The sequence below is a fragment of the Rhinolophus ferrumequinum genome, chromosome 22 (genome assembly GCF_004115265.2).
Source record: "Rhinolophus ferrumequinum isolate MPI-CBG mRhiFer1 chromosome 22, mRhiFer1_v1.p, whole genome shotgun sequence".
Taxonomy (NCBI): domain Eukaryota; kingdom Metazoa; phylum Chordata; class Mammalia; order Chiroptera; family Rhinolophidae; genus Rhinolophus; species Rhinolophus ferrumequinum.
In genome coordinates, this window is record NC_046305.1 from 42,295,496 (window position 1) to 42,306,649 (window position 11,154).

The window sequence follows — 11,154 nt, forward strand, 5'->3', positions numbered from 1 at the left end:
ACAGTTTCCTTTTTCCTTTTAAATCTAAAAGTGATTTTCAAGGAAATAAGAGAAAGCACTTCATATGGAAAGCTATGGCTGCTCTCCCCCTGAGCCGAGTCCTCTAGGACCTTCAAGTTGTACAACTCTAAGGGGCCCATACCAACACCAGAATGGGCGAAGGCAGCTTTTCAACACACTTGGCTTTTGACAAGACACTGAAAGGAGAGATAAAACATGCTATGATGCTCAGGGAATTTGTTGGCAGTTTAACTCCATTTTCATGACAGCTGAAAGATCCTCCTTGCCCAGGTCAGCGGTTCTCACAAATCTGGCCATAGATCATCAGGAGATCAGATGAAAGCTTGGACTGGACATCAACGACTCCATCACCCACACCAGAAAAAGTGTTGAGTCTTGGCCCTTTAAACCATGAGTCACTTTTATCCTCTCAGGTCTCCCTAAGCTCACGAGTGAAAACAGGCTGATTCAACCTCACTAAGCAGCTTCATACTTTAAAGAACAGAAAGGAAACGAAAAAATCTTATTTTGACTACAATATGAATCAACATATTGTCATTATTCAGTCCATTATTCATGGACACATGGACACACACATCACGGGCTATATTTTGGCTCTGTTACTGAGAATGAAATTTAGGCCTTTACTATCTACCCACTGAACTACCAGTCCTCTAGACAGCAGACTGGGTATCAGTCCCCTTAGGCAAGCCTTCGTGCTGAAGCCAGCTATGGGCAGTAGCTCCACCAAGCTCGCTAGTATCACATATGGCAAGCCACCACACCAAGCAGAGACTCAGGCACTGCTACACATACTGGTACCAGCTCCCTGAATTCTCTCGTGTTCCCTCACTCACTATTATGAGGTTTGGGAAACTATACTGATTTGGTCATTATCTCTTTTGTTGATCAGTGAATCACTTAAGCAGGACAATTTAGGTCAAAAAAATCAGTCTGGAGCCTGGTTTATTTGCATTGGCTATTACTTTAAGTAATCAGATAATGACTTACCTCCAATTTTGTGTTGTATTAATATAACTTTGCAATAGATTAAAACACCCTATGTGAAGATTTTTGTGTTGTGCTTTTACACACAATGTGTTGGTTGTTGTTGTTTTTTTATCCCCTAGCATCCAGATTTTTGTCTTAAAATATTATTTCCCACTAAAAGAAACCAAAACTCTTTGGAGAAATGACTGATTGTATGTCTGGGGCAGATAATGTACCAGCTAAGCCTGCAACAAAATAATGAAGGGGGTTAGAGTGGGAAGAGTCAAGATGAAACAGAATTGACATGGGTTGATAGTTGTTGAAATTGGGTGTTGGGTACATCGAAGTTCTTTATAGTATTCTACTTTTTCCATGAAAATAGTTCTAAGGAAAGCTAAAAATAATATATATATATTTAAAAATATGAAACAGTAACAGTATGCACATGGTAAAACAAGTTTTAATAATACATAAAGGTATACAATGAAAAGTTAAGTTTCTCTCCTACTGAAACCTTCAGACCCCCTCCCACCATGAACTTTGTAACAATTTCCCAAGTATTCTCAATGAAGTTTCTACATTTACAAAATATATATACACATACATATATATCATTTTTAAAACCACAAATGATAGTATATTATACACACGGTTTCACGATTTATGAAGTTTTAACAGCTAGTTTTAATACAATGAGTCTGTCTACATACCACAATACTGTGGATTTTTATGCTTTGACATATTGGGCTTCTTTCAAACTTCTTTGATCTAATCAAGAGAGAAAAGGCGCACATCATCACCTTCCTCAAGATTATTTAGAAAGAGAAGAATGGCTGAGGGAAGGCTAAACAGGTTGCAGTCCCTAAAAGTTTTCAAGTTCAGGTTTCAGTTTGATGGACATTAGTGCTACCTTAAAAATGTCATGTTTTAAAACATCTCACATTCTCTACTCCATATTGAACCTTGAGAGATGTGGTGGACGAGAGAGAATCAGTACAAGTATCCTCATAACTTCTGCCCGGAGCATACCTGGGAGGACTGCAGCAAGCCCAATCGCTGTGATGAACTCAGCACTACAGTGAGCAGCAGGACAAAGGTTGTACCTGTTCTAATCTCGGTATCACCAGCACCTCGCATAGGTGCTTTATTATCTGACACAATAAAGGTCTCTGGAAAGAATGAAAGTTGGATTTTGAAGCAGATGATTGAGGAAGCCCAAAGAGGTGGATCCATAGACAGCAACGTAGTTGTGCCACTGAGTTCTAATATAGAATAACGGGGTGACAGGGGAACTGCAGGGAGATACAAGAAGCAACAGGAAAAATGCGACACGTCTGCAGGGAGCGTAGACTTCACTCGATTATTTAACGGAGAGAGGCATTACATATAAAAAACAAACATACTCTTTTTACAGGACTACAAAATCCAAAATCCATGTGAATTCGCAACATAAAACAGGAAGCCCACAGACACGTCCGCGGTGCCTGACAATCCGGGCCACCGATGCGGGCAGCGAAGCTGGGAGCGTCGGTCACTCCCTTCGGTTGCTCGGGGTACTTGGGCAGGAACGGGAAGCGCCAAGGAGGCTGTGTCTCGATTGCGCTGCTTCCTAGCTGCGTGACCCCAAGAGCCCGCGCCCGACCTCTGCACCGCCCCGGGGGCGTTAGTGTGGTCCCGAACTATGTGAACTCCCGGCCTAGCCTGCCCCGCGGGCTCTAGGGACCGCGCGGGCAGCGCTCACTCGAGCAGTGAGTAGGGCTTTTTTAGGCTGTTGACGAAGATGCCGGAGGGAGTAAGAGGCTGCCCGCTGGGCGCTCCGGAACGGCTTCCAGAGGGATTTGTGGGTAGAAAGTGGGGAGACGAAGGCGCAACCAAACCAAGTACCCCACGGGACCGAACAAATATTTGAAGGAAGAACGCCGAAAGCGCGGGGAGGCGGAGCTGTCCCCTGGTCACCATCTCGCGACGTCTAATGACGTCGCACAGCAAGCGCGAGTTCTACTCTTTCACCTTCAGTCCACTCCATCAGAACGTGGGTCTACCCCCGTAAGCGACTGATGGACAGTTATTTCAGCCTATCGATTTTACCACTGTCATCCAATCAGATTCAAACTTCTTTCGGCCGCCAGAGGAGTTGGAAGAAAGGGTCGAAAGAAGGAGCGCTGTTTCTCGCGAGATCGCTGTGAGGCGGCCTCTCAGAAAAAGACTCCAGAACGGATGGCCCGACTTCCCAAATAGTGGGTTGAAGGACGGGGTCTAAACCAATGAAAGAGATGAGGAGGTGGAACCACTGCTTTCATCGCGCAAGAAGTACCGTTACAGAGCACACTTTTTGTCCAATCAACGCCTCCAGACTTTGGGTCAGGTGACGATAGAGTGCGAGGGGCGGAGCTAGAGCCTGGCGCGAGGAACCGTTAAGATGGACAACGAATATAACCAATGAGGTACTCCGACTAAGGTGTTGGGAACCCAATAACAATGGTTGGGCGGGCTCCTCCCCGGAGCGCGGGGAGATGTAAAGACAGACAAGTAATTTTCCCAATGAAACTGTAGAAGAAAGGAGCTGCTTGACCAATGAGGAGTGCGGGGCGGGATCCTTTGCAGCGGCGGAGTCCAAGATGGCGGCATGCGGTTCCGCTGTGTGAAACGAGCGCGGAGCGGCGGGTTAGTCAGCTCCGCGGAGAAGACCTCCGACGACCCGCAACAATGAAGGGAAAAGAGCGCTCCCCAGTCAAACCCAAACGCTCTCGTGGTGGTGAGGATTCGACTTCCCGCGGGGAGCGGAGCAAGAAGTTAGGGGGCTCTGGTGGCAGCAATGGGAGCAGCAGCGGAAAGACCGACAGCGGCGGCGGGTCGCGGCGCAGCCTTCATCTGGACAAGTCAAGCAGCCGAGGTGGCAGCCGCGAGTATGATACTGGTGGGGGCAGCTCCAGTAGCCGCTTACATAGTTACAGTTCCCCAGGCACTAAAAATTCCTCGGGCGGGGGCGAGTCGCGCAGCAGCTCCCGGGGTGGAGGCGGGGAGTCACGTTCCTCTGGGGCCGCCTCCTCAGCTCCTGGCGGCGGGGACGGCGGGGAGTACAAGACACTGAAGATAAGCGAGTTGGGGTCCCAGCTGAGTGACGAAGCGGTGGAGGACGGACTGTTTCACGAGTTTAAACGCTTCGGTGATGTAAGTGTCAAAATCAGTCATCTCTCGGGTGGCAGCGGGGATGAGCGCGTAGCGTTTGTGAACTTCCGGCGGCCAGAGGACGCGCGGGCGGCCAAGCATGCCAGAGGCCGCCTTGTGCTCTATGACCGGCCCCTGAAGATAGAAGCTGTGTATGTGAGCCGGCGCCGCAGCCGCTCCCCTTTAGACAAAGATCCTTATCCTCCGTCATCCAGCGTGGTCGGGTCCTCTGTAGGTGGTCACCGGCACCCCCCTGGAGGGGGTGGTGGAGGCCAGAGATCGCTTTCCCCTGGTGGTGCAGCCTTAGGATACAGAGACTACCGGTTGCAGCAGTTGGCCCTTGGCCGCCTGCCCCCTCCACCTCCGCCACCATTACCCCGGGACCTGGAGAGAGAGCGAGACTACTCGTTCTATGAGAGAGTGCGCCCAGCATACAGTCTTGAGCCAAGGGTGGGAGCTGGAGCAGGTGCTGCTCCTTTCAGAGAAGTGGATGAGATCTCACCAGAGGACGATCAGCGAGCTAACCGGACGCTTTTCTTGGGCAACCTAGACATCACTGTGACAGAAAGTGATCTAAGAAGGGCTTTTGATCGCTTTGGAGTCATTACAGAAGTAGACATCAAGAGGCCTTCTCGGGGCCAGACCAGTACCTATGGCTTTCTCAAATTTGAGAACCTAGACATGTCTCACCGGGCCAAACTAGCGATGTCTGGCAAAATTATAATTCGGAATCCTATCAAAATTGGTTATGGTAAAGCTACACCCACCACCCGTCTCTGGGTAGGTGGCCTGGGACCCTGGGTGCCTCTTGCTGCTCTGGCACGGGAGTTTGACCGATTTGGCACCATACGCACCATAGACTACCGCAAAGGTGATAGTTGGGCGTATATCCAGTATGAAAGCCTGGATGCAGCTCATGCTGCCTGGACCCATATGCGGGGCTTTCCACTTGGTGGCCCAGATCGTCGCCTTAGAGTAGACTTTGCAGACACAGAACATCGTTACCAGCAGCAGTATCTGCAGCCTCTTCCCTTAACTCATTATGAACTGGTGACAGATGCTTTTGGACATCGGGCACCTGACCCTTTGAGGGGTGCTCGGGATCGGACACCACCCTTACTATACAGAGATCGTGATAGGGACCTTTATACTGACTCTGATTGGGTGCCACCACCGCCCCCAGTCCGGGAACGCAGCACTCGGACTGCAGCTAGTGCTGTGCCTGCTTATGAGGCACTGGACAGCCTGGATCGCAGGCGGGATGGCTGGTCCTTGGACCGGGACAGAGGTGAGCGAGATCTGCCCAGCAGCAGAGACCAGCCTAGGAAGCGACGGCTGCCTGACGAGAGTGGGGGACGGCATCTGGATAGGTCCCCGGAGAGTGACCGGCCACGAAAACGTCACTGCGCTCCTTCTCCTGACCGTAGTCCAGACTTGAGCAGTAGTCGGGATCGCTACAACAGTGACAATGATCGATCTTCCCGTCTTCTCTTGGAAAGGCCCTCTCCAATCAGAGACAGACGAGGTAGTTTGGAGAAGAGCCAGGGTGACAAGCGAGACCGCAAAAACTCGGCATCAGCTGAACGCGATAGGAAGCACAGGACAGCTGTTGCCACTGAGGGAAAAAGCCCTCTGAAAAAAGAAGAGCGGTCTGATGGGAGTGCAGCCAGCACCAGCACTGCTTCATCGAAGCTGAAGTCCCCTTCCCAGAAACAGGATGGTGGCACAGCTCCTGCAGCATCAGCCTCTCCCAAGCTCTGTTTGGCCTGGCAGGGGATGCTTCTATTGAAGAACAGCAACTTTCCTTCCAACATGCATCTGTTGCAGGGTGACCTTCAAGTGGCTAGCAGTCTTCTCGTGGAGGGCTCGACTGGAGGCAAAGTGGCCCAGCTCAAGATCACTCAGCGTCTTCGTTTAGACCAGCCCAAGTTGGATGAAGTAACTCGACGCATCAAAGTGGCAGGGCCCAATGGTTATGCCATTCTTCTGGCTGTGCCTGGAAGTTCTGACAGCAGATTCTCCTCTTCCTCAGCCACATCAGACACTGCCACCTCTACTCAGAGGCCACTTAGGAACCTGGTGTCCTATTTAAAGCAAAAGCAGGCTGCTGGGGTGATCAGCCTCCCTGTGGGGGGCAACAAAGACAAGGAAAACACCGGGGTCCTTCATGCCTTCCCACCGTGTGAGTTCTCCCAGCAGTTCCTGGATTCTCCTGCCAAGGCACTGGCCAAATCTGAAGAAGATTACCTGGTCATGATCATTGTCCGTGGTGCGTCCTAAAGTCCATGTGTAACTTGTATTTACTACTTTGACACGGTTCCTGTTTTGTGATGTATAATGGGATACAGCATCAGAGGAAATTTTCTTTTTAATTAGTTGTAGCTTTTTTCTTTTTTATATTTTTATAAACCTCTTTAAAATAGATGTCAAGACAGTTTAGCTATTATGTTAAGTGAAAGAGATGCCCTAAAGGTAGCAGGCAGAAGGATTTACTTTAATTAGGAGTTCCCACTTTTATCAGTAACTTTTTTCCTCCCTTCAGTTTTTCTCTTTTTTAACCTTGAGCTTAAAAAAACTCCTCAAAGTTACAAAACCAAAATTTTGGAAAGTCAGAATTTGGGGAAAGGAGCCTACTGACTGTATAAAGATGGTAATACACCCCTAAAAATGCCTCTATTGGTATGTGGGCAAATAATTCCTGTACCAGAAATGTTATTTGTATGGCCGAAAAAATTTGATCAGGGAACTCAAAAGTGTAAGCTGGTAAATTGTATAGTAGTGTAATTATTTTAGGTATTTGAGTATTTCTCTTAAAATACAGTTTATTCCGAGTTTACTTTAACATACACGTTTATCATTAGTTCTTGAGTTCTGTACCCCGTATATGCACTTTTGGTTTGTAGCTGTGATCAGTAAAAATTGAGGAGTTTGTTACAAACCATGTGTCTTACGCTTACACTAGTATGCAAGGAATGAGTAGGTGCTTTTAAAATCAGAATTCATTGGTCAGTTATTGGTGTGTGGTGGTGTTTCTATTGACTTTTTCAGAGTTGTAACAGGTACATTTCTAATTGTGCACATTTCAAAACTTAAGTGTTTTTCATCAAAGATAAGTTTGTTTTTGTATCCATTCAAATTCCTGATTTCAATAATAGAAAGAGGAGTTGTCTGCAGGCTCGTAAGTCATCTTTTTCAGTGGGCATTAATCAGCCATGTCTCGATTTCAGAATTTTTGAACGTCATCGTGAAATGCTTTTGACACGCTCTTTTAAAATTTTGCTTGTATTTTTATTTTCCTATTTAGCAGTAGCGATGACATTACATTATTGAAAATGTTTTGAATATCTTTGAAATCTTGTGTTTAATATTTTCACTGGTGTCCAACTACAGAGAATTGAAATGTCAGTGTAGGAAAACCCTTTTTAATTGTTTTTCCCAAACATCTGGAATTAATTTAAAATAATTTAACCCACCCTCATGGTTTTCTTCATAGTTGAAGATTATATGGACACTTCTGCCTCTTAACAAGGACTTTTCCTGCTTAACAGTAATAGATAATTTTTTTTTGGTCTTGTTTTTTCATCTATCTCTCTGCCCCCAACCCTAGTTTCTCAGGTCATTAGTAAATTTATTTCTCTACCCCCCTTGATTTATATACTGAGGATTTTAGCTAAGGCCCTTGATATTTAATTATGATTAGAAACTTTAGGACCTTTTGGATCATGGTCATGTTTCTATTCTGTGAAAGTGACTTATTGAAAGCCTGGCAGAACCCAACTGTTTTCTTTCTGTTATCAAAGCTGGTAGTTTTAAAATAGCACCAATAATAACCCAGGGAGATGTCATGTAATTTATTATTTTCCGATATGATAGGTGTCTAATGCATGTCAGCATGAAAGCCTTATCACTGCTGTGTCATACTTTTCGGTTTTCACTATGCATTCATAAAGTTTTTTTTGTTTTTTTTTTTTTTTTTTTTTTTTTTTTTTTTTTAAGGTTTGGAGGTTTTTGTGTTCTTTTGTTTTTAAACTGGAAAAACTAAGCCATTTTGAGAGAAGGAAGGTACTAAGCTGGAAGCACAAAGGCCCTTGGTTAGCCTGTAGGGAAAATACCTGAAATCCTACAATTAAAACTTTGGGTGCTTTTTGCTTTTACAAGGCCGTGGTTGGCGTGCTAATATGGAGTAGGCACCTGTTTAGAAACTAATTCAAGTGTGCAGTCTGTGTATACATGGCTTCAGTACAGATTCACTAGGTACGTTTTTCCAGTTTAAATCTCACTAACCATTAACTTTTGAATATCTTTTGATAAGATGGCTGGACAAATGATTTTGCTCTTTTAAAGAGTGAAGTCCGTGACATCTAATTTACGATAATCCAAAGTATGTTTTTTTTCCCTTTTTTCTTTCCTTTTTTTTTTTTTTTTTTAAAGTTGATGCGACAGTTTACTGAGGAGTACTGTGGTTTTTGCTCCATGTCGGAATGTTTATCTGACATTGCAGCTTTTGTTAGATCCGGGAAATTTGTGCTTCAGTATTTTTGAAACAATGGTTTGATATCATTTCTAAATGTATGTATTATAAATAACTGTTTAGTTTGATGCTTACCTACAGAGTGCCATCAGATGAATCTCTCATTTGTGTTGCCCATTCTGTTGTGCAGGTTTATAATATTGGTAAACTACTTAAACCTTCAGAATGGAATGAAAGCAAAAGTCTAAAACTGGTTCTAATTCTTATTAATCAGAATTTCATACTCTCAGCATTGGGTGTTCTTTGTAACAACCAGTTTTTTCTTATACTTAAGAAAATACTTGTTTAGTTGATGTTTCTGGAACTCGGTTCAAATGAATGGAAAGAAAATTTCTTCGTTAACATGATTTAATGACTTATTAAGTATTACTGGTGAAAAATATTAAGCTAATTAAGACTTTTAGATCACAGTTTCAAAGCTTATGGAAAATTAAGCAAGCATTCAGTTCCTAGCCAATTTTTAAATATTTGTTGGTTGTAACTGGGATTCTTTTAAAGAATTTTCAACACAAAAATTTAAATTCCTGATTTAAGATGTATACTTTGACTCTTAAGTGAGCATAGATAGAGTTTTCCCTTTGAAATACATCTTAAAATGTCCATTCTCTGGCTGGTATAATAAGCTTTTGTCACATTTTGAAGGCAATATATTCTGGCCCTTCTTAATTACATCATTTAAGGTACTGTAGTTAAAAAAATAAGGTGTGTTTGAGCGTTCAGAGTCAAACACTGTTTAGGTTTGTTTAGAAACTTTTATGAGCAGGTTTTCAATGACAGTGCTTTTTTAAAATTTTTTTTAAAATCCACTTTGTTTAGACAGTGAAATTGCTCATTATGCAGGTACAGCTCGTACTACAGTTTGGGTCCGTATAGAAACCATTCACCAAAAACTGTGGTAACAGAATTTGGAAATCCTTTTGAGAAGAGGGCCTTTATGACCTTTCACGTGAAAAACAATTTTTGGAGAGAATTTCTGGACATATTTTTTTTCTGTCTCTGCCACAGTGCATGGTTTTGAGATAGGAGTTCGGTATGAGCAAAAGAAGAGAAGAGAAGTGGAGCTGACCTTGTTAACATCTGGTTATAGTGATATGCCTAAGGGGAGAAAATGATTTCAGGTAACCATAGTGAACTGTCTAGGTGATGAAAAGTTTTATATGTGTGATTTAAACAGCATTGAAAAGTCAAAGTCCTAAAGTGTTCTTTGACTGTTCAGCAATTGTTTTGAGTGTTTTGTTAAAATAACAGCTGCTATCTTTGGTAACACAGAAAAAGGTGGATTTTTAAATGACTTTATATCTTGATCCCTCTACAATAATGGAGCAGTTCTGTATTGCTCCATATAAATTTTAGAATGAAAATAGAGGGAGTAAAAGTTTGACTGAACTTCACCTTTTTACAGTTCCATTTTTTTTAAGTTATATGTAGAATATACTGATTATAAACTTGCTTTTTCTGAATGTTTTCCAACATGTTTTATTCAGTTACGTGACTATAAAGGATATTTTCAGTCCTATAATCCACACTTAATTGCAGTCTTTAAAAAAATCCACCCTACTGTCCTACTTGTTACTTGTCTGTTCATACAGTAAATTCATTTCAGGGTTTGTGCCAGTGGGTATTATTGGTGCTTTTTGGAGTCAAGGTGGATTATCCAGGAAGGTCTTGTTAACGTTTTTTTCATCTATATGGCATAGGGGAAATATATATATTTTTAATATTGTAAACATTTGTACTGAATAACCTTTTTTTCCCCCCTGCAAGCAAAACTGGTGAACAGCGGATGAAGATACGGAATTCAAAACTCTAATGGACCTTTTTGAAGAGAAGTTGTGGCTTATGTGGAGTTTACATGGGCCTCTTGATGGAAGAAAGCTAATCTGTTTAGTATTTGTGCATTTTACTAAAATGGCAGCTTAAAGTTGTGTATCTGCTATTGTGATGCCAATGCCGGTGTTTTAAGTGGAAAAAAATGACCTCTTGCTTTGTGCTGTGTACACAAGATTTCTGGAAAAGTAAAGAAAAACCCTTTTTATGGCTCACACAGCTTAAAAGTAGCTGTCACTCAAACGTGCGCTCACAGTTGAGCTGCTTTTGTTTTATTCTAAATAAATTGTTTCTTTTGAGGAAAATGTTTTTCTGCCTGGAAGTGAATTGACGGCAAACCTTTGACCCCTTTGTTTGCAGCTGAGGGGTTACTTGCTGCTGCTCAGATCTTGTATGTCTTGAGCAAGAAGCAGGGAGACCATCATTTTGACTATCGTGGTGTGTCAATTCTGAAGGATCGCTAGTGTTACTGTGACCCCCTTTGTTTGCAGTGAAGGGGATCGATTGCTTCTCAGTCCTCAACTTGATGAGGAAAAGGTGCTGTTTGCTGGCACGCAAGAAGCCGGGGCAAGCACCGTAAGCCTCACCACAGTGCACGAGTCGGGGGCTTTGCTGGTTTGAAGAGCCGGAGTTGCTGA

General features: G+C 43.6%; 1 protein-coding gene across 3 annotated transcripts; it reads left to right on the forward strand.

Annotated features, from left to right (window-relative positions):
• Positions 1-3,358: 3,358 nt before the first annotated feature.
• RBM15 (RNA binding motif protein 15) lies at positions 3,359-10,825 on the forward strand. 3 transcript variants are annotated; one of them, XM_033092435.1, is made up of 3 exons: positions 3,359-6,427; positions 9,695-9,807; positions 10,454-10,825. In XM_033092435.1, exons 1-2 carry the CDS (start codon positions 3,565-3,567, stop codon positions 9,799-9,801), a joined length of 2,970 nt encoding a protein of 989 aa, XP_032948326.1. In that variant the 5' UTR covers positions 3,359-3,564; the 3' UTR covers positions 9,802-9,807; positions 10,454-10,825. The 3 variants fall into 3 exon arrangements, with proteins under 3 accessions (XP_032948326.1, XP_032948327.1, XP_032948325.1); XM_033092434.1 differs by having other exon boundaries at positions 3,398-3,434; positions 3,544-6,427; positions 9,695-10,825; XM_033092436.1 differs by lacking the exon at positions 9,695-9,807 and having other exon boundaries at positions 3,361-6,427.
• Positions 10,826-11,154: the final 329 nt, after the last annotated feature.

Coding starts and splice junctions, on each gene's coding strand:
- RBM15 (XM_033092435.1), top strand. CDS start 3,565: ATGAGGAGTGCGGGGCGGGATCCTTTGCAGCGGCGGAGTCCAAGATGG. Junction 6,428..9,694: donor GGTCATGATCATTGTCCGTG/GTGCGTCCTAAA, acceptor TCTCTGCCACAG/TGCATGGTTTTGAGATAGGA.